We start from the raw sequence: 22,449 nt of genomic DNA, 5'->3' as shown, positions 1-22,449 counted from the left end.
TAGCCATGGCAGCGAGTAGTGCTATATTATATCCGGAGACAATTAGAGGACTTTAACGTCCTAAATCATGGAAGTAATTTATTTCTTTTTTTTTTTTGAAATAAAATTGATTTGAAAAGGGTTAAGAAGGAACTCCATCAGCCTTTAAAAATTACATTTTGAATCTAAAGAGGCATATGAAGACATTTCTATGGCTAAAAGTGAATTTTCTCATGTCCCTATTTGGATTTAGTTATAGGAATTGCAAAAACATTGTAAATCCAAAGAATTAGGTAAGAAAGTAAGAGAGTTAATGGGAGAAGTGAAGGAGGTGGAATTTTTTGTTTACTAGAGTAAGCAGAAAAAAAAAATCTCAAGATAATGATCAATATAGATATCACAAATTGCTATGGAGAGTTCTAAAAATTTGTAGCAGTAATAAAAAGATAATTGAGCAGTGAATTAGGTACGAGAAAATTGAAAATTTTTGCAATTGCTGTGACCACCTTGGCCATGAAGCCAAATGCTACAAGAAGTTTTTTATTGAAGGAATATTTTCTAGCTAAACTGATGTAGAAGGAAGGTCTTTGGTTAAGGGAGGTAGAAAATTAAACAAATAACGAGAGAGAATCATAATAGATCTATTGTTAGAAGGAAGAAGAGGCCAGAGGAAGAGAGGGGAGAGTTTGGGAGTTAAGAAGCAATTCCGAAAAGAAATCATCACATGAGCAATGGGAAACGATGTCACCCAATAAATGACATCCAAGGAGCTATGAAGATGATGGTGTGAAATTGTCAGATTTTAGAAAAATTCTTGAATAGTTATAACATTAAAGGGATTAAAAAATCTTGTTCCCTTGAGGTAATGTTCTTCAGCTAAACCAAGAATAATGGTTATAGTATAGGTTTCATGGAGATATTTCGTATTGATCCTATGGGTTTGTTAGGAAGGATAGTGATGGTATGGAATGAGGATGTTAAAATTTAAATTATAGGTTATACTATTTTTTCATTCACTTTAAATGGAAAAATTATTTGTTATAAAGAAATTGGATGTAGAGGAACAAAGAGATTGTAAAGCAACAAAGAGATAAAGACACAATGAATGTAGAGGATTTTAACACATTGTTAGTTATAATGGAAAAGAGGGTGGGAAAATGAAGTCAGCAAGATCAATTATAAAGTTCACTACTAATCTTATCAACAAAGGGAGGTTAATTGACCTTGGATATGTTGGGAGAAAATTCACATGGAGTAATCAGTTGTATATGTTAATGATATAGGTTCTAACCATTTTCCGCCTATCATAAGTTCGGACAATGGATGTTCTATGTCTAAACAGAGGTTCTAACCAGAAGTGTCCAATTTGTGTTTGTTGAGGAAACAAATCTAATTAAGAGTCAAATTTGTGAAAATTATATATAGACAAGTGTTTTTAACAAATCTAAGGGTTATATTTGTGAAAGTTAACTCCACACCATGCTGAAATACAGCAAGCTTTAATAAGGCACGAAAACATCATCTTATTGTCAATATCAAAATCCAAGCGACTAATATAAAATATATGTTAAAATATAAAAATACACATTAAAAATAACATATATATAGTTATACACAAATACAATATGACTAATTTTAATATATATATATAATATATTTTATATTATTAATACATTAATTTATGTAATAAAAATTATCTTTTATATTTGTCAATTTTTTAATCACCTACTTTTAATAATTGTGCAAAAAAAATACTAGAATAATACTATACATCTAAGTCTTTTTATTAACCAACTCCTATTAAGTTAGACTAATATAATAAAAATTAATTTTGACTAGTGTTATTCTAAATCTTATTGTTTAACTTGATTGGACTTGATTAATAAAAAAAATTAAATGTGTAGTATTACTCAAAATGTATTGTGATAAGAATCATAAGATAGCTGATGTAGATGCCTATTTTTCATAAGACTCAGGTTTTGAAAAGAAATTATATTTAATGAAGTTTGAAAGTAATAACCATGTAGGTGTATAAATAGAGGAGCAAGTTTTGTGACAAGAACACACACCATTAATAACAATTCTCTCTCTCTTTATTATATTGCTTATATACAAAACTTTTTCCCTCTCTCTTTCATACTTTACTAATATATATATATATATATATATATATATATATATATATATATATATATGAATTATTTCTAGAGAAAATTACATTCTCATTCTCTGCGAGATGTTAAAATGACACTCCCATCCTTTCTATTTTATAAATATACATTCTCCATCATTCTAACTTTTAAAAAAACCTCATCTTTAATCCATTTTAAACGTTTTGTATTAACTAACGTTAACTTTATCCATTTTCTAAGAAAAAATAAATTATTTTAAAAAAAATACCCATTAATAAAAATTTTATTTTTTATCATTAAAATTTGCTTATGAAAATATCTTTTAATAAATTATTCTTTTATTGATTAAATTGTATTTTTTAAAAAATTTAATAATTATACAATTTTTTTCTAAAATATCCTTCAATAATTTTTTAATTATTAAATTATAATTTTACCAAAATTTTATATTGCCTATTTGAAAAAAATTTTTCATTTCTCTTTCTATATATATGTATATATATATATATATATATAAATTATTTTGATTATATTAAAATATTAATTGTAGTGAATATTAACACTAATATTTTTTATGTATATTTTTTTATTTTATATTTATTATATCTCTCTTAGTTATTTATTTCACAATAAAATGCTAATAGTTAAAGAAAGCAAAAACAATAATTATTTATGATATTATAAATAGTAAGAATATCTAGCATTAATAATAATTTTTTTAATAACAATTTCAAGTTTTATTTTTTTATACTTTCGGTTTCTTCTAAAATATTTTAAATATCTAATAATAGATAAGATTAGAATTTAATTGTCTTGTATTTTAGAGATATATTTAAGAGTATAATAATATAAATTTTTAATTTATTAAAAACATAAAAAGCTATAAAATAATTTTTAATAAAATATTTTTTATAATATTTTAAAGGGTTATGCTAGATAATCAATAATTTTTTTGAACAATATAAATAATTACCAATCAAATCAAAATATATTATACCTTTAAATTAATCACTTAAATCTTAATATTAGAATAACTATCTGCACACCTAGTGAAATAAATATTCAATATATTCATTATTTATATTGTTTAGTATTTTTATTTTCTACCTATATTTTTTCTATTTTAAAATATGTCACAGATTTTTAAAAGTAAATGGTAAAAAAAAAAAAATTCTTAGGCGACACAGACAGATAACAGGAGAAAATAAAAGCAGAAAGTGTACCGTAAGAACACGTGTCAACATGTGAAGAGCCAAAGGAGATCCGTTATCGAATAACCATCTTCGGCTATTGGTTCATCCTCTCTGGACATTTCACATGAATACATTACACACCAATGCCATCACGTTGTATCTGACTGCGATTACGATTACGTACAAACTCAAAACAAAATCAGTAATAATAATGATAATAAATAATAAATAATAAATAATGATAATAATAATAATTCCTTAATGACTATTACCACTCTCTTATATATAGCAGGCACCAAGAAGTGGACTTACCTCATCACTTCAGCTTGCTGGCTTCAGTGGCTTACTCCATGTGAACGGTTCTAGTTGTTTTCTTCTTCGTACGGCAAAAGCTCTGAACTGTGAAGTGAATCAGTGAATCAAATGGCTAACCATAACGGTTCTCATCAAGGATGCTGCAAAACGGGTCCTGGCTATGCTACACCACTTGAAGCCATGTCCGGTCCCAGAGAGACTCTCATTTATGTCACTGCTGTATACACTGGTAAACCTAATTAGGTCTCAAATTGCTTTCTGATTCTGCTTCGTTTGAAGGTTTTGGAAAAATTGTTCAGCTGGTTTTTTTATTTTGTGTGCTTTCTTGTCCATTTTTGGAATTTGAAGATTCAAGGTTACATCGCGTGTCCTTGTTAAGCTTAATTTTGATATGTCAAGGTTTTGTGACTTTGAAGTTTGAAGGAATGAACTCGATTTGTCCTCTCAGAATTTCATACCTGTTTTGGTCATAGATAGAATTGCTTAGCTTTGGTGATTTCTGAATTCTCAAGACAATTATTTTTCCCATAATTTTATCAGTTATAACTAATTATTACTGTCTCAATCAGAGCAATTGTTGACTTTAGTTGTTGACTTGATAATGCAATACAGGAACAGGAGTACAGAAGCCTGATTATCTGGCCACAGTGGATATAGATCCAAACTCCCCAACTTATTCAAAAGTCATTCATAGGCTACCTGTTCCCTATTTAGGCGACGAATTGCATCATACTGGGTGGAATTCATGCAGCTCCTGCCATGGTGATCCATCCGCAGAGCGACGATTTCTTGTTGTACCTGGACTGGTGTAAGTGGTGGTAAACACTAATCAGTTACTTTCACTAGAAAAAATTTACAGATTAGTGACAATAGGATTGATACTTGATAAGTACAAGGAAAATCAGAGCCTAAAGGACTCTTGGTTTCCTTGTGTATAACACTATGAATCGAATCGGTTGTTGAAATAAGGACCATACTTGTGTGTATAATCCTCTATCTGTTTGGATTTTGTAAGTTATTATGTAACTACAAAGATTGAATTTAAGGAAACAGCAATATATCATCTTCAAATTGAAAAGCAGAGAAACTATGAAGAAGCTTTATATATACTACAATTGTTGTGTCAAAAGAGTGATACAGTTAAAATATTGTTAAAAAGGGATCTAATTTCAATCTCTGTTCCTTACTAATACCTCCTTTTCTTTTCTCTTGTGGCACTTGGTAATGAAGTTCAAGTACATATCTATGTTGCTTACTTTGTGGTTTCCAATACCTCTAAACAAACATGTCTTATTTTAATTATTATCTTTATCCCATTGCAGATCAGGTCGCATATATGTGGTTGACACAAAAACAAATCCAAGAGCACCATCTTTGCATAAAGTTGTTGAGCCTTCAGATATCATAGAGAAGACTGGATTAGCTTTTCCACACACATCTCATTGCCTTGCCTCCGGCGATGTAATGGTTTCGTGTCTTGGAGATAAGGATGGAAATGCTAAAGGAAATGGATTTCTTCTTCTTGATTCAGATTTTAATGTGAAAGGAAGGTAGCCTTTTACATGTTAGTCAACAAATGCAATAATCCATATTCGAATGTGCTTGCATAATCTTTAGATCTTGCAGTTTTGGTTGCTCAATTTGTAGGTGCTTTCTGATTTACAAAAATTTCTTGTATTCATTATGTAATTGGGTTGCTCAATGAGCATACAGCAGCATCTTTCTCTGCATATGACGCTACAACTTTGGCAACATTGTTTTAGTTTATATTCCCATTTCTTATGTTCATTTTCAGTGTGTTCAATTTTCAGGATTTTTGTAAAGTAAAATGTGAAAATAGTTAAAATGATCCGTTTTCATTTCTTATTTTAAGTTTTCTACTTTTTCCTCAAAATTCCACAAACAAGTTAAGCAAATGAAAATAGAACTAAATATGGGTACATTTCATAATTTCAAATAGTAATATTATGCCTCTCATTCCACAATTGTTAGGTGGGAGAAACCAGGGCACAGTCCAACATTTGGGTATGACTTTTGGTATCAACCACGTCACAATACTATGATCAGCACATCGTGGGGTGCTCCTGCGGCCTTTACCAAAGGCTTTAACCTGCAGCATGTCTCGGACGGATTATACGGGAGGCATCTCCATGTGTACAACTGGCCTGGGGGCGAACTGAGACAAACACTGGACCTTGGTGATTCAGGGCTCTTACCATTGGAGGCAAGTTCTTTATTATAATATTCTAAGGAGATATTTGATTTACATTTTTTAAACTTTTGGTTCTTTTATGTAATCATATCTTACATTGTACATGTCCACTTATGCCTTATACACCAGTAGATAGAGCCTAAGTGGGGTCCCCTATCCACACCTGTCTCGTGGTGGATAGAGTGGAGTCGCACAACATTCCATGCAAGATATTTTCAGCAAGCATTTCTCTTTTTATGTTGATAAATTCTCCGTACATTTGTTTGATTTAACTATGATTTTACCCTATTCCGTCCTTCTTGTAGCTGGTACTGGTGAACCTTCTTGCACAAGTTAGCATATAATATGACTAATGCTGTAATGCATCCCGAATGCAGATAAGGTTCCTGCATGATCCTTCCAAAGACACAGGTTTCGTTGGCAGTGCATTGACTAGTAACATGATTCGATTTTTCAAGACCAAGGATGGATCATGGAGCCATGAGGTATTATTAAGAAAATGATATTTGATATATACATATATATTCTCTTCTAGTTAGTATAGGTACTTAAAACCAGCATAAGTTTGTCACGCTAGTCACTATACCTAAGCAGCAAGTTTTCTTTGTAGGTTTCCATATCAGTGAAACCACTTAAAGTGCAAAACTGGATTCTTCCCGAAATGCCTGGACTTATAACTGATTTCCTTATCTCTCTCGACGACCGGTTTCTGTACTTTGTAAACTGGCTTCATGGAGATATAAGACAGTACAATATTGAGGATGTTAACAATCCTGTACTTACTGGCCAAGTATGGGTTGGTGGACTTATTCAGAAAGGTAGCCCTGTGGTAGCTGTAGGGGAAGATGGTCAAACTTGGCAAACTGATGTGCCAGAAGTTCAGGTAAGTGCTGTTTAATTGTTGGAACAGAGTTTAAACAAAGAGAAGAAATAGAATAGAATATTTAGAGAAGACATAATGGTTTAAACTCTGCTAAAATGACATTTTCTAGTGGATTTTGATGAGTGCCCACTTTTTATGGTTATCATTTTCAGGGCAAAAAGTTGAGAGGCGGCCCTCAGATGATTCAGTTGAGTCTGGATGGTAAGAGGCTATATGTTACAAACTCACTGTTCAGTACATGGGATAAACAATTTTATCCAGAGCTTGTGGAGAAAGGAGCACACATGTTGCAGATTGATGTTGATTCTGAGAAAGGTGGTCTCAGGGTTAATCCAAACTTCTTTGTTGACTTTGGAGCTGAGCCTGATGGCCCTTCCCTTGCTCATGAGATGAGATATCCTGGTGGTGACTGCACTTCAGATATATGGATTTAATTAAATTAAACCATATGTATCATATTTGTAAGAAAGGTGTCTTATGTTGTTTTGTAATCAGCTACAATTACGATCTTCTTCAAGTATGACATCATAAAAGACTACTAAATTATTATGGATGAATTAACAAAATAAGTTGTACCCCCAAAGCTCTCTTTAGGGAGGTTGCTAATAAATTGGGTCTATTGAAATCATTATCAGTGCCTTTTTGTTTTTTGGTTGGCAATTTACTGATTTTGTACGATAAGTGAATTCATCCACTTTGGAATTTGGATTGCCCCTCCTTAATGAATATTGTTATTTCAGAGGCTGGTATGAAGTTACTTAATGAATATTGTTATTTCAGAGGCTGGTATGAAGTTACTTAATGAATATTGTTATTTCAGAGGCTGGTATGAAGTTATTTAATACACGCCTAATACACATATAAGTCTTTTTGAGATAGAAGTTCATACAAATTGGTCTAAATTTAACAAAAACAATTTTAAGTTTGGATTGCATGTAAAGATGTGCTCCCCCAACTCTTGAAGTTGAAGAGCAAAAAAATCATGACAAACGGTTCTTCTCCTTCAATTAAAACTGCAACATTCAACATTCAAACAATAATCAAAATTAAAAAAAAAACTCTCAAAATCATCGCGAAGAGTGAAGGAAGTTTCGAAATTGAATTCGAAAAGAATTATAAGAAAATAAAATAAAAAGATGAAGAAGTAGTAGAAGACGAGGAGGAGGAGGAAGAGTTTTAATTACGTAACAGTACAAAAACACCGAAAATTCTTAAATAATACACATAAATATCTTAGTTTTATACCGAAATTTGTTGTAAAAATACAAAAATATTTCTTTTAATGCTGCATTTTTTTCTTCTTCTTTTTCTTATTTCTTTCTTTCTTTTAGTTGAATAAATGTAGATTTATCCTCTTCAAAGTAATTTTGTAGCATTATGTCTTTGTTCTTCTTTGATTTTTTTTTTTGTTTTTATTCTTGTTAAGAGAGTAAAACAAGAACAAACTTGAAAAGGTAAAACAAAAAAAAGATGAATAAAAAAAATGATGACGATGATGATGAAAAAGAAGAAAAAGCAATAGAAGATGAAGAGAATGGAGAAGAAGAGTTTTGAATTATGTAGAACTTATCAGTATACATACATCGAAAATTCTTAAACAATACACATAAATATCTTAGTTTTACACCAAAATTTGCTGCAAATACAAAAAAAAATTTTCTTTAATGCAGAACTTTTATATTACATTCAATTCAAATCTTCAATGATGAACATTAATTTTTACAAACAAAAACAACATTATTCACCTATAGAATCATAAACTACTAACGAAAACATGAATTAGAATCGAACCACACCTCAGCCACTTGATTATTGAAATTTTAATCATAAACTTTAATTTTGTTCTTCATCTACTTTGTTACATTTAAATATAGAGAAAAGGACAAATAGGTCATTAACCTTTTGATTCGCAAACATTTAGATCCTCGAAGATTTGAAAATATATTTAAGTCCTTGACCTTTTTAAAATCTGGATTTATCGATTCCTCATATTCACTTGGGTCTGTCAGACTCAACAGAAAAATCAAGCGTCACTCTCGCTGTACTGACCTGGTTGATACAGATGCATACGTCAGATAGTTTTTAAAATTGGACAAATTAAACTCAGTGATTGATATGTCCAGATTTTAAAAAGGTGAGAGATTTAAAAATCTTCAATAACTTAAATGTTCGCAGACCAAAAAATCAAGATCGATTTGTCATTTTCTCTTAAATATATTTGTCAATCTAGGTTTAACAACATAAATAATATTGATAATTGAAATTTTAATGTAAGTGATCAGCGATGAAGAAACATGACAAAAAAATTTACAATGTAGTCTTATAGAATCCATAATATTGATTAAAATTCTCATGATAAAATACTATACTTTCATTAATTATATGATATTTTTTAACATATTCATATTTAAAAAGTATAAAATAATTGATGAGAGTGCTATATTTTATAATAAAAATTTTCTTTAACTAAAAGTATCTCTTTCGTTATATGGTCTGTTTTTTTATGACTAATACTCTTATTTTTAACTTATCTTGTTCAACTTAATTAAAAATTTTGTATCCCTTGATTATTGAATAATCGAATAACTTTCTCTTCAACGAAACTTTCATATGATCAATATCTAACTAAAGGTTTAATCTTTGCATACAAGTATTTTGTATTTACAAGTTTTAAAATCTAAATGAAACTCATTTACAAGTTTTAAAATCTAAATGAAACTCATTTATTAAACACGTTATTTATGTTACGTGCTTTTTTAACAGAATTTTAAATCAATTCAAATCAATTAACGCACAAATATATAATTACTATTTTTCAAAAGATTTCATTTATTTTTTCGAGTTTTTTGTCAAATTTGTTGAATCTCCTTTGTGCGTTCTCTCTTTGCTTCATTTTTTTCGATTTTCATGGTTTCTGAAATCAAATTTTGAAATCGTTTTGAAGATAATGGAACCTCAGAAATACACCCAAACGGTTACAGACACCTAAAACAAGGGAAGACAGTATATTTCTTCTTGAAATCTTTTAATGTTTTGCCGGTTAAGGATGAGGCACATGGCAGAGACAATTTAGAAGAAAAACCTAGAAGAATAGTAAAACAGTACCTTGAATAATATTTCTTCTTTTTTTCTGGTGATTTTTTTATGGAAATTTGTATCTTTTCTTCTTGATTTCTTCTACTCTTTGCGAGGAGTTGGAACGTTTCTGCAGAATCGTAGTAGTTTGTTTTGAATGTCCCTTGAATCTTGATGGTTTGCGTTTTGATTGAGGAAGAACAGGAAGAGTGAACGTATTGTGGAAGGGGCGCGTGTAATGGTTTGTGTTTTGATTGAGGAAGAAGATGAAGAGTGAACGTGTTGTTAAAGAGGTGCGTATTTTTTTTTGGACTTGGAACAACTTGTATAACTTGCAAGGCAAATAGGCTTATATGTGTAGCAGACCTCCTAACTAAAATATTTATAAGTTTATAAAATCCTCTAATTCTCTCATATCGGATATGCACCTATAACCTTTCCATTAAGGCCATCGATTTTTAAAATCCGTCTCATCTGCTTTGTGATATTCAGCAAAAAAAATGAATTTTGACAATTCTATTTTCTTTTTTTCTCATCTAAAAAATATCAACATCTAAGACTTCAGCAAATATACCCCCTAATAAAAAGGTTGTAGGTACATTGATGACCATAAATCAAGCCCATGATCTCTGCAACTTTCCTACTTCCTGATCCTTCGGGAATATGAATTGAGAAATTAGCCTTCATCCTCTTAAGTTATCTCTGTCTCTTTCTTCTGCAATACCCTCTCTTCTTTCGGAGTGTTGAGGTAAAGAGGACGCTCGATCATTGTTGGAGTGACTTTCACTGTGAGATTCTGAATCTGACGCAATGCGACCATCTTTTGGGTAAACATTTATTAATATTCTATGGGATTACCTGAAACCAATATAGTATGGATCTAAATATGAAATCCAAACTTATTTAGATGAAAATTTCAACTTGTTCGTCGGAAGGAAAAATCTTTCGATACTTAAATTATTAAGGAATTTAGACAGATTTAAGTGAATTAAGATTAAAAAAATATCTGAATTAGATAAAATATTTATAGAGATAGGATGATGATTTAGCCATCACTATAAAATTTTGCCATGATATGAAGAGGAATTAATTCCTCTGAATCATGACCTAACTGAAAAGGTGAAGAGTGGAGGAATGTTAGTTCCTCAGGCAGTCCTGTCCCAGGCACGTTACAAGCCATCCCTGGCTCAGGCCCTCCACGGCCAGCTGATGAAGTGGGGCCTCCACGACCGCCACCCCTACTCCGCCTCCCTCATCGACTCATACGCCAAGTCCCGCCTCCCCCACGACGCCGTCCGCCTCTTCCTCTCCCTCCCTCTCCCTCCCAACCCTGTCGCCTGGTCCTCCGCCCTCTCCGCCTGCAACCTCTCCTCCCATCCCCGCCTCTCCCTCTCCCTCTCCCTCCCCATCCTCCGCTCCCACCCCACCCTCCCCGACCACTTCGTCTTCGCCACTCTCTTCAACTCCTTTGCCTCTCTCGCCCCTCTCCACCTCTCCCTCGCAAAGCAGCTTCACGCTCGCTTCCTCTTCTCTCCTTTCTCCCAAGACGACGTCGTTAAGTCCTCCCTTGTCGACATGTACTCCAAATTCTCCCTCCCTCTCTACGCCCGCGCCGTTTTTGATTCCATCTCGTCCTTTAATAAGGCCTCTTGGACCGCCATGATATCGGGCTATGCACGTAACGGTTTCAAGAACGAAGCTTTGAGGCTATTTCGAGAAGCTCCCAATAGGGACTTGTTTGCTTGGACTGCTTTGATTTCGGGGTTTGTTCAGAGTGGGAACGGTGTTGATGCATTGCACCTGTTTGTGAAAATGCTTCGTGAAGAGGTTGAGATTTCGGACCCTTTGGTTCTCTCTAGTGTGGTTGGGGCTTGTGCTAATTGTGCTCTTTGGGAGCTTGGGAAGCAAGTGCATTGTTTGGTGATAGGTCTTGGCTTTGAGTCTTGTGTGTTTGTGAGCAATGCGCTTGTGGATATGTATGCCAAGTGTAGCGACCTTGATGCGGCCAAGGGTGTGTTCTTTGGGATGTGGAGGAAGGATGTGGTTTCTTGGACTTCTATTATTGTTGGCAGTGCGCAGCATGGAAGAGCTGAGGAAGCATTGGCTCTGTATGACAGCATGGTTTCGGCTGGTGTTAAGCCGAATGAGGTGACATTTGTTGGATTGATTTATGCCTGTAGTCACGCTGGTTTGGTTGGCAAGGGCCGCAAATTGTTCAGGTCTATGGTTGAGGATCACGGAATTAGGCCTTCGCTGCAGCATTATACATGTTTGCTTGATCTTTTGAGTCGATCAGGTCACCTTGAAGAGGCTGAGAATCTTGTACGGGCGATGCCAATTACTCCCGATGAACCTACTTGGGCTGCTTTACTGAGTGCTTGTAAGCACCATGGTAATGCCAAGATGGCGATTAGGATTGCTGATCATCTATTGAGCTTAAAACCTGAAGAGCCTTCCTCCTATATATTGTTATCTAATGTTTATGCTGGGGCTGGTATGTGGGAAAATGTTTCAAAGGTGAGGAAGATGATGATGGTAATGGAAGTTAAGAAACAACCTGGGTATAGCTGCATTGAATTGGGAAAGGAGAGCTATGTGTTTTATGCTGGAGAGACGTCTCATCCGATGAAGGATGAGATTGCAGCTTTGATGAGGAAGTTGGATGAAGAGATGAGGAAAAGGGGTTATGTTCCTGATACTAGCTCAGTTTTGCATGACATGGATCAGCAGGAGAAGGAAAGACAGCTTTTCTGGCATAGCGAGAAGCTGGCTCTAGCTTACGGGCTTCTCAAGTCTGTTCCGGGAACTATTATCCGTATAGTTAAAAATCTTTGAGTTTGTGGAGATTGTCATACTGTTCTGAAGCTCATCAGCACCATAACAAGCAGAGACATTTATGTTCGTGATACTACAAGGTATCACCATTTCAAAGAAGGGAAATGTTCATGCAATGACTTCTGGTGAATTAGGAATTCTGATTGAGATTCCTCAAATTTTGATGTTAGCCAGGGACCATGCTATTAAGAATTACTTGTGGGTCTTGATTGCAGTTGCTGCAGAATTGTGATCCTTGTGATGATCATTATGAGTTATATGACTATTAAAGGTGAAATTTGCATTTGCAACTTGAAGCCTGTTCTGTTAAGCATTATGATTATGCTGCAGCAAGTTTCATGATTGGGAGTCACATTTGAGACATCAAGAGCCGAAGTTGGAACCATCCATCTGGCATCTGATATTGGTTTTGATTAAACTTGGTGGTAATGGCCTCTCAATTGAAGTGAACAACTGATTTGAGAAAATATAGATTGCTCTATCCCTTCATCCCTTCAGCTACTTCATGTTCTGAATATGCGAACTCTTGGAACAAAGGGCAACCAGAACTCATTTCTCATCACATTCAATTAATTTTGTTGACTAACAATGCTTCTTATTTGAGCTGGCATATTGGAGTTGCGATTCAAGTGAGCCAAACACATGTTCTTTTGTGGAACTTCAATACTACGAAAGCTTGATGGAGAAGAATTGAGCACAAATACAGAGACCATAATTTATTTGATTTTATTTTATTTTTCAAACTTGTGTTTTAACATTAGACAGTTATGTCAAAAATTAACTGATAATGTCTCTTGCTTGTTACAGAAATCAAACGAATATGATTCATCGTAAACTTCTTACATCTATCTACAAGAGTAAATTACTAAAATAATATCCAAAAATTTGCATTGCTGGCAAAACAAATTTTACAAAACAAATTTTACAAAATGTTAACAACAAATAAGCTCCCGAAATATTTAAAAATAAGACAAAAAAAATTATATATTAAATATATATTCTAAGTTTTTTAGAGATTAATTAGAGATTAAATTAATAAATTTTTACAAATATTATTAGAAAAATAAGATATTTTCACCCTTAAAATTTGATAATTTTTTGTCAAGTGAATATTTAAAAAAAATTATTGTAAATGATCACATTATTTGAAAAATAAAAAACAAAATCTAGATATTAAATTTTGCTCCAAATTTTTTTGTCCACATTTTAAATATGTATTCAAATGTTGCCACAAAAATTTAAATCAAATGGATAAATCGTTTGCTAAATATAAATATCTTTTGTTACTTACCGAAATTATAATATTTATTAGTTTTATTTGTTGTATTTTTAAATCATTTAAGGACTATTTTATGGATGACATCTGTGTTTGTTTGAGGTGAAAATGGGAGGAAAGAAAAGGAAGGGAAAGAAATTGGGTTGAGGAGAGAAATGGGAGAGGAAGGAAAATGAATGGAAAAATATTGGTGGGACCACCAATTTTCTTTCCCTCCAACAATAAAGAGAAAATGGAGAGAAAACTATTTATCTCTCTCTACTTCCAATATTACCCCTTTACTTTTTTCAATATATTTTATAATATAAGGGTAAAATTGTCTTTTTATACCATTTCTTTCCTTCTTATTTTCCTTTCATCCAAACACATCTAAAGAAAATAAAAATCCACTCAATTTCTTTCCTTTCCTTTATTTCCTTTCTATTTCTTTCCTCTATATTTCTTTCCTTCCAACCAAACATAGCCTATGGGATCTTTTTGTTTGCGACTAAATCTCTTGGATACTGAATTGGTAGTTAACCCTTATTTATAACATAAAAATTTATACCAAGTTTTTCTACAATAAGTTTAAGCCTTCTTTTCTTTGCTAACAATACCTCAGTCGGTAATTTTAAATTTTTAATCATTTTGGTAAAAGATGAGAATCAACCAATCATTCTTTAGTAAAAGATTAAAAAAAAACTCTTATCTATTATTATTCAATTGAAACATAAAATATTAATTAAATACAATAAACATACATTAAAAGTGCTATAATAATAATAATAATAATAATAATAATAATAATAATAATAATAATAATAATTTAATTTTGATGCATTGTTAGTTAAAATGATTTTACACATATATCCAATTATACGAGCCATATCAATAAAAATAACTATATTTTACGTTGACCACATAAATAATGGTTTTATTCAAAAGAACTGTATAAAATATTTTGTAAGGTCAATGCATCAAAATTTAACTCTAACAATAATTATAAAAACTGAGCTGCAAATATTGAAATTCTATAACTTATGCATGTGAAGACTCTTATTACTAGTTGACTATACTATTTGGTCTACTTATGTATGCTACATAGGACTCTTACTATTCTTCTTTCTTAATCTTTCATATCAATCAACAAAAATTCCTCCAAAAGTAAATTTAATTTTGGCACATCTCCTTATTAGATGAATTCAAATATATCATGATTATAAAATTAATTCATAATTTTATATTATATTTTTAGTATTTTTTATTCTCATTTATTTTTTATTTTTTTTAATTATTTGTACACCAAAATACTCTATAAAAAAAAGTATGGCAACTAAATAAATATAAAAATAAAAATAATAAATAAAAATATAACTTTGTACAATTTTAATTTAAAATATATATCTTTTTTAAAAATAAATGAACTCAAATTATTAAAAAAAAAACTATATTTCAAATTGTATTATATTTTAGTTAAATAATTATATAAAATTATACAAACATTATCAAATAAATATTCTAAAAAATAATTTTAATATAAAACACTTTAAAGTTAATATTAATTTATATATTATCTAATTAATTTTTAAACAATACACTATATATTATAATTAATTTATTATTTTACGCATTGCACGGTTCTTAATCTGATAGTTTTCAATTATGTATTAATAATGCAGTAAATATAATTTTTTATTATTGATTCTTTCCTGGTTTTCTTGATTGGTTATTAAGTCTCATGAGAGAAACAAATAATGATGATTTTTGTTAAGATCTTAAGGATCTTAATATATAAAAAAAATGTATTGAAAAGTTAAAAATTTAAAATTTCAATGCATCTATTAGTTAACTTGTTAAAATTGTTCATGTGACCAGAGAAGCAGAAAATTAGAAAACTCAGGTTGCTCGTATCCAAGTAAGAGAAGAATGTGTCAATAGCTTATCTACATAATGTAGAATATAACTTATCCCAAGTATTTTTTTTTTTTAAAATTGTATATCTCAATTCTGGTGGCTACAGATTAGATTAGCAATCCTATCTAATTAAATTGAGTAGAGTTAGGTACTTACAAATAGAGAATATATTGTCACCCTAATTATGAGCAAGGAATGTCACTTGACAATTTAGGAGATCTTAGGCATTAAAATCGGAATTAAGAAATAGGGCGCCTAAGTCCCATTTATGATTAGGTAGTTTTTATCCAATTTCATAAGTCATAACTTTGTTGAGAACCTTTAGATTTTTACGTGTTTTTAGTTTGTTACTTACCTCCTTTTAATAGATGAAAGTCATTTAGATAAAAATATTTAAAATATTTTTAAAGATATTTTTTAATAATTAAAATTTAATATATATAATTAATTAAATTATATTATTTTTGTTAAAATTAAATCAGATAAATTGATTTAACTAAAAATTGATAAACTAAATTTTAAACTAACTTAAATTAATATTTTTTTTATAAAAAATAATTATAATAATTTTATTATAAAAAATGATCAAAATATTCTTATTATATATATATATATATATAATTTTAAAAATTTTAAATCCTAATTTTATAACGATACAAAAAAATTAAAATTTAAAATTTTTAAAATTTATATATATATAATAATAATAAAAATATTTTAATTATTTTTTATAATAAAAATATTATAATTATTTTTTATAAAAAATTTGTAATTTAAATCAATTTAAAATATAATTTATCTATTTTTTAGTCAAATTAATTTATTCTGATATAATTTAAATAAAAAATAATATAATTTAATTAATTATATATTAAATTTTAATTATTAAAAAATATTTTTTTAAAAATATTTTAAACATTTTTATTTAAATAACTCCTTAATAGATATGGATCGTAGTGTGCTTCGTTGACAGATGAAAATGATGAAGGCAAATTAAAGTAGAGTTACACCTTTGGCACTCGAGTTGGCTACTTGCAATATCTCCCTTTTATTGATTTTACTCTAGTCAATATAAGTGGCTTTTCTGCGGCCAATACATATCTAAACTCTTAGAATATTATGTCTAGCTGGATTTGTGTGATATAAACATAAAAGGTAATGTCAAAGAGACCATAAGATAATAACTTAAACCTATTTTATTTAATTTAATATTTATTATTTTATATATATAATCTTTATAATTATAAACTAATACTACAATAATTTCGACAAATAACAACAAAAATTTTACGACAATTTTATAAAATGGCCGCAAAATGACAACCTACGGCGCATATAGCGACCATTAAAGATTGAAACTGCAATCAGGCCTATATTTAACAGCAATTTTTTTCGAACTGTCGCTATATTTCAATCAAGTTTGTATTTGACGGCGCCTTTTCAAAAACAAGATAATTAATAATTAATTAATATAAAATAAAATAATATTGAATTGATTTAGGTTAAATTTTTTATTATTTTCCAATCATTTTAAGAGTAAATAAATTATAATAGCCTTGTTAAGAGATATTTCTTATTAAGTATCGATTATGATCCAAATCGAATCATGATATTACGAAATATATATATACCAATTCATATTTCATAAAATTAAAAAAATATACCACTTTTGTTGTTTGATTTCTTTTCATACACTATAGCTAGCAGTCTCATTGCCCATCTTTTCATCTTTGTATCATTAGTGTCGCCGCCACCAACTCCACCATAGCCACTAGCAGCAACAACAATAACAAGAGTGTCCTCCTAATTGAAGATAACATCGTCCCATTTTTGCAACTTCCATAAAATTTATTTTATTATCTTCAAGTTTGTATGATAACGCTTTAAAAGTTTGACAACAAAGTAACATTATTATATAATTATATAGGATACTACACACAATAACATAAAAATTACAAACATAATACTATCAAGCTTTATACTATCATAGCTAATACTTTTTTACTTTATTATAAATGGAACCTCAGGTGCTTATAGTTGTTTTTGGATGAAAATGCAACCCAATAAATATGGTATGTGACATGTTGCTCAAGACTCAAGAGAAAAGAATTTGATTTATACTTTAGTAACAGTTACAAACTTTGATGTTAAATCTTCGCATAAACAAATAACTATAGACAGCTTTGTCTAAGTTTTTTCTCAACTAATAATATATGGGCCAATCAAGACCTTATTTTGGAGCAAAAGAAAACTATTCCATACATGTAGAGATATATAATTAAGCGCGTCAAATAGCCACACTGCGGAGAACAACGGTTTCAATAGTAAGACCAGGACCAAAGCCAAGAAGCACACCCCAATCAAGTCCTTCACCAGTGGTTTTAAGTCCTTCTTCAAGAGACTTCTTCCTCATCAAATCCATAATGAAAAACACACATGCACTTGACATGTTACCATAATTGCTAAGCACGTCTCTAGTGGCTTTCATCTTTTCTGGTTTCAAGTTCACTTTCTGTTCAACCTGGTCTAAAATTGCACGTCCACCAGGATGTGCAATCCAAAATATTGAGTTATAATCAGATATACCCAAAGGATCAAAAGCTTTACTGAGTGCGTCGTTGATATTTTGTGAAATAATATCAGGAACACTCTTGTTAAGATAGAATGTAAGGCCAACTTCACGAAGGAGACCACCGATGGCTCCATGGCTACCAGGGACAAGTTTTTGATCAGTCGAAACAATCTCAAAGAGAGGCTTCTCAACTTCTGGCACAGGATCAGAACCAATGATAATCGCAGCAGCTCCATCTGCAAACAATGCTTGCCCTACAAGACTATCCATGTCTGTCTCACTAGGACCACGGAAAGTGATTGAAGTATTTTCAGAACAAACGATAAGCACACGAGCATCCTTGTTGTTTTCAGCCAAGTCCTTAGCCAAGCGAAGGACAGTGCCACCAGCAAAGCAGCCTTGGTGGTACATCATGTACCTCTTGACGCTGGGGTCGAGCCCTAAAAGTACGATGAGTTCGTAATCAACGCCAGGCAATGCAACGCCACTGGTGGTGCAGAAAATCAAATGTGTGATCTCAGACATTGGCCGACCCCATTCCTTGATGGCCTTAGTTGCAGCCTCTTTTCCAACTCTTGGTACCTCCCTAATCATCATGTCTTCCCTTGCATCCAACGACGGTGCCTTATATGCACATATGTTAGGATTCTCTTTCAGTATCTCTTCCGTTAAGTACATATGCCTGTTCTTGATCTGTGTTCTCTCACCTGAAATAATAATGTGTGCACATCTATCATTATCTTTGACAAAGTTTAGAAAATGATATATATAACGATAATAATGTTATTCTTAAATTATTTTGTAGTGACTACTTGAATGTTTAAGTACCATTTTAATATATAATTTATTTAAATTTGTAGTTATAGAAGTAATATTATTATTAATATTAAATAGTGAATATGATATATTGTATAATATGTTAATTTTGCGTTTTAATTAATATGAAAGTAAAACGATAAAAATTTTTTTTGATAAATATTTAATAAAACAAAACTAAAACACATAATAAAAATACATACAGATGCGCTGAAATTTTTTCTTGAGATCAGTCATGTGCTCGCTATTAGTTACTCTGAAATAATAATCAGCATATGTGCTCTGATCGACACAATTTGATGGATTTGCAGTGCCAATCGCCAATACAGTTGCAGGACCTTCTGCTCTTTCAACATTGCGAATCTCACTCACAGACACCATCTTTTTTCTCAGTTGTGTTTTTTGATAGCAAAGCTTCGCTATGTTCTTTGGGATAGCAAAGCTTATTAGCTATATTGTTTGGTAGTTTGGTGAAGACTTAGGCACGGAGAGGGGGATATTTATATGCATCAGATTAGGGGCATATTTGGAATTAAATGTTCGAATTGGAACATATACATAAAACGTGCTCAACTCAAAGTATAGTAAGCTCGTAATTTCCTAGATTCAAACCGTCAGCAGATGTATTCTGACTTCTTGGTTGGTTTATTATTTTACTTTGACTATGATTGATCGTGTAGTTTTAGTATAGTTCATGATATTGTGATTATTGTATGTGGATGGCGGCTCAGATTGTTGGCATCGCATATTTTTCTAGTGATTTACGTTTATATATATATATTTTTTTTAGAATATAAAATTTATCATGATATTATTTTTTAAAAAAAATTTAAATCGATAAAAAATATAACATGAATATAATATTTGTTACTACAGTAATTCTAAAAAATAATATTTAAAATTATTTTATATAACAATATTTATAATTTTATATATATACATAATATTTATAACTATGTATTTATTATGTTTAAAATTGTATAATTATTTTAATAATAATTAATAAATATTAAATAAATAATTTTAAATTATTTTTAATTTATTGCTTATATTATTTAGATTTTTCAGTTGTTTACTTAACAGAATCGTAAAATTTTATATATGTGACGGCTATTTAAACAGATGAAATAGTTGGACACCACGTGCTTCGTTAGTACCATTTATCCATGTCATGTTGAAATCTCTTCGAAACAAAAAATGTGGGTGTGTTATTTATTAATTAATTAACTAGTACTTAATTATTGTATATTTATAAGTGGTGTTATCATTTTTTATATAAATAAAATTTCATTATTCAAATTGAACATGTTAGTTTGACTAGGCGTGTGAGGGGTTTGGTGAGTGCAATGCAGTCTACCACCACATATGAGGAATCTGGTATTGATTAATTAGTCTTATTTGACCAAATTAAATAATAACATAATTGACTATATTAATTTATAGTTTTTATTAGATAGATATTTTACAATAAAATATAAATTAATAAAAAAAGCAGTACAAAAAGAGAGTTTGATGTAGTTTAAAGAAACCGCAACATATAAAATAAGGAGTTAAAATCTGATAGCTAGTTAGGGTGTTATTAGTTTCTTAAAAAAATTGGAAAGTGGGTTTATAAAAATTAATGTAATTAATATATTAAATTGAAAAACTAATTAAAAATTGATAATTTATTGGCTAAATAACATTTTTCTAATTTTACGATGCTTTTAAAAAAAATATTACAATAATACATTTGTTTAAGATATTCCAATAATTATGTCCATATCAGCATGCATGCAACAATACATCCTCTATCTAGTTTATGTAAGAGGCAAAGCCGCAAAGGTCGCCGGTCTTCATTGGCAACAATATAAATATTATTATTTATTTTGCTCTTTTCTTAATAATTAATATATAATAATATAATATATCCACTTTGTTGGGTTTTTTTTTCTCCTTTGTGAGGCCCAAGCCCAACATTTTGGGGGTGTATTCTTGCACCCTAGTGTCACAACCCTAATTCAGTTTTTGAGGTCTTTTGAGAGAAAGAGAGAATAGCCACCAAGTGAGAGAGAAGAGGGAAAACAGAATTCCCGTTTTTGCCCAAAGCAGTAAAATTCAAATGGCAGTTTCTCAGTTGTTCACCGTTGGATCGGCTTGAAATTTAAACTGCGTGTTCCTATCATTTTGTTCTTCATTCTGATCGGTGGAGATGTTGATTGGAAGTTTGCAGTAGGAGAAATTGGCTTCGCAAGAGAGAAATTAGGTTTCCCCTTTTTACACAGAGCAGCAATCTTGGAACGGCAGTTTCTCATTCTTTCACCGTTGGATCGACGTGAAATTTGGACTGTAGATTCTTCACATCTTGTTCTTCATTCTGAACGGTTGAGATTTTAATTGGAGGTCTGCAGAGGGAGAAATTGGCTTTGATATCAGCTCTGTTTTTTTGGGTATATTTCATCTTCTTGCCTATTATTTATGAGCTTTGGTGCATTGATGTTTTGGCTGGTTATTTGCACATTTTTGTGCTTTGTTTGAGACTCTCTTGTACCTCATTTGATTATAGTGGAGCTATTTCATTGGTCTGGACGATCCGTGGTTTTTACCTCTCACATTGAGGGGGTTTTCCACGTTAAAATCTTGGTGTGTTCTTGTTATTGCTTTACTTGCTATATTTGCTTGTTATAGTTGCTGCCATATTGTGTTTTGAGTGCTTCCATATTGTTCTTGTGTTGGACATTGTTGTCGTTTCCGCTGCTAGGCTCTTTCATACTGGTATCAGAGCTTGTTGGTATTTTTCTGGGCTTGTGATTCTGTGAACAATGGAAGCTAATACTAATACTAGTAGGATGATCACTCTTAATGGTCCTAATTATGATTTGTGGAAGTCAAAGATGGAAGATTTGCTTTATGTCAAAAATTTTCATCAACCAGTTTTTGGTACAGAGAAGCCTAATGATAAGTCTGATGATGATTGGACTTTGTTGCATAGACAAGTCTGTGGATATATTAGGCAGTGGGTTGACGATAATGTGTTGAACCATATTATTGGAGAGACACATGCTCGAACCCTTTGGATTAAGCTTGAACAGTTGTATGCTCGAAAAACTGGGAATAACAAGATGTTTTTGATCAAGCAGTTGTTGGCTTTGAAGTATACAGATGGGACATCAATGACAGATCACTTGAATAATTTCCAAGGAATTATGAATCAGTTATCTTCCATGGGCATCAAGTTTGATGAAGAGGTTCAAGGATTGTTACTTCTTGGCTCCTTACCAGACTCGTG

At 31.0% G+C, this 22,449-nt stretch overlaps 3 protein-coding genes across 3 annotated transcripts; 2 read left to right on the top strand and 1 right to left on the bottom strand.

Annotated features, from left to right (window-relative positions):
- The first annotated feature begins 3,415 nt into the window (after positions 1 to 3,415).
- LOC112795672 (selenium-binding protein 1) lies at positions 3,416 to 7,342 on the top strand. Its single transcript, XM_025837733.2, has 7 exons — positions 3,416 to 3,848; positions 4,232 to 4,427; positions 4,942 to 5,169; positions 5,612 to 5,843; positions 6,209 to 6,316; positions 6,442 to 6,714; positions 6,867 to 7,342. The coding sequence occupies exons 1-7, from the start codon at positions 3,728 to 3,730 to the stop codon at positions 7,146 to 7,148; spliced, it is 1,440 nt and encodes a 479-aa protein (XP_025693518.1). The 5' UTR covers positions 3,416 to 3,727; the 3' UTR covers positions 7,149 to 7,342.
- Positions 7,343 to 10,241: 2,899 nt separating this feature from the next.
- On the top strand, positions 10,242 to 13,459 carry LOC112795671 (pentatricopeptide repeat-containing protein At4g14050, mitochondrial). Its single transcript, XM_029297700.2, has one exon. The coding sequence runs from the start codon at positions 10,924 to 10,926 to the stop codon at positions 12,622 to 12,624; it is 1,701 nt and encodes a 566-aa protein (XP_029153533.1). The 5' UTR covers positions 10,242 to 10,923; the 3' UTR covers positions 12,625 to 13,459.
- A 4,429-nt stretch (positions 13,460 to 17,888) lies between these two features.
- On the bottom strand, positions 17,889 to 19,664 carry LOC112795670 (stilbene synthase 3-like). Its single transcript, XM_025837732.3, has 2 exons — positions 19,385 to 19,664; positions 17,889 to 19,072 (listed from the first exon to the last, which is right to left on the bottom strand). Exons 1-2 carry the CDS (start codon positions 19,560 to 19,562, stop codon positions 18,081 to 18,083), a joined length of 1,170 nt encoding a protein of 389 aa, XP_025693517.1. The 5' UTR covers positions 19,563 to 19,664; the 3' UTR covers positions 17,889 to 18,080.
- Between the last annotated feature and the right edge of the window lie 2,785 nt (positions 19,665 to 22,449).

This window comes from Arachis hypogaea, chromosome 4, assembly GCF_003086295.3.
Source record: "Arachis hypogaea cultivar Tifrunner chromosome 4, arahy.Tifrunner.gnm2.J5K5, whole genome shotgun sequence".
NCBI lineage: Eukaryota > Viridiplantae > Streptophyta > Magnoliopsida > Fabales > Fabaceae > Arachis > Arachis hypogaea.
This window is presented reverse-complemented; position numbering and strand designations above follow the sequence as displayed.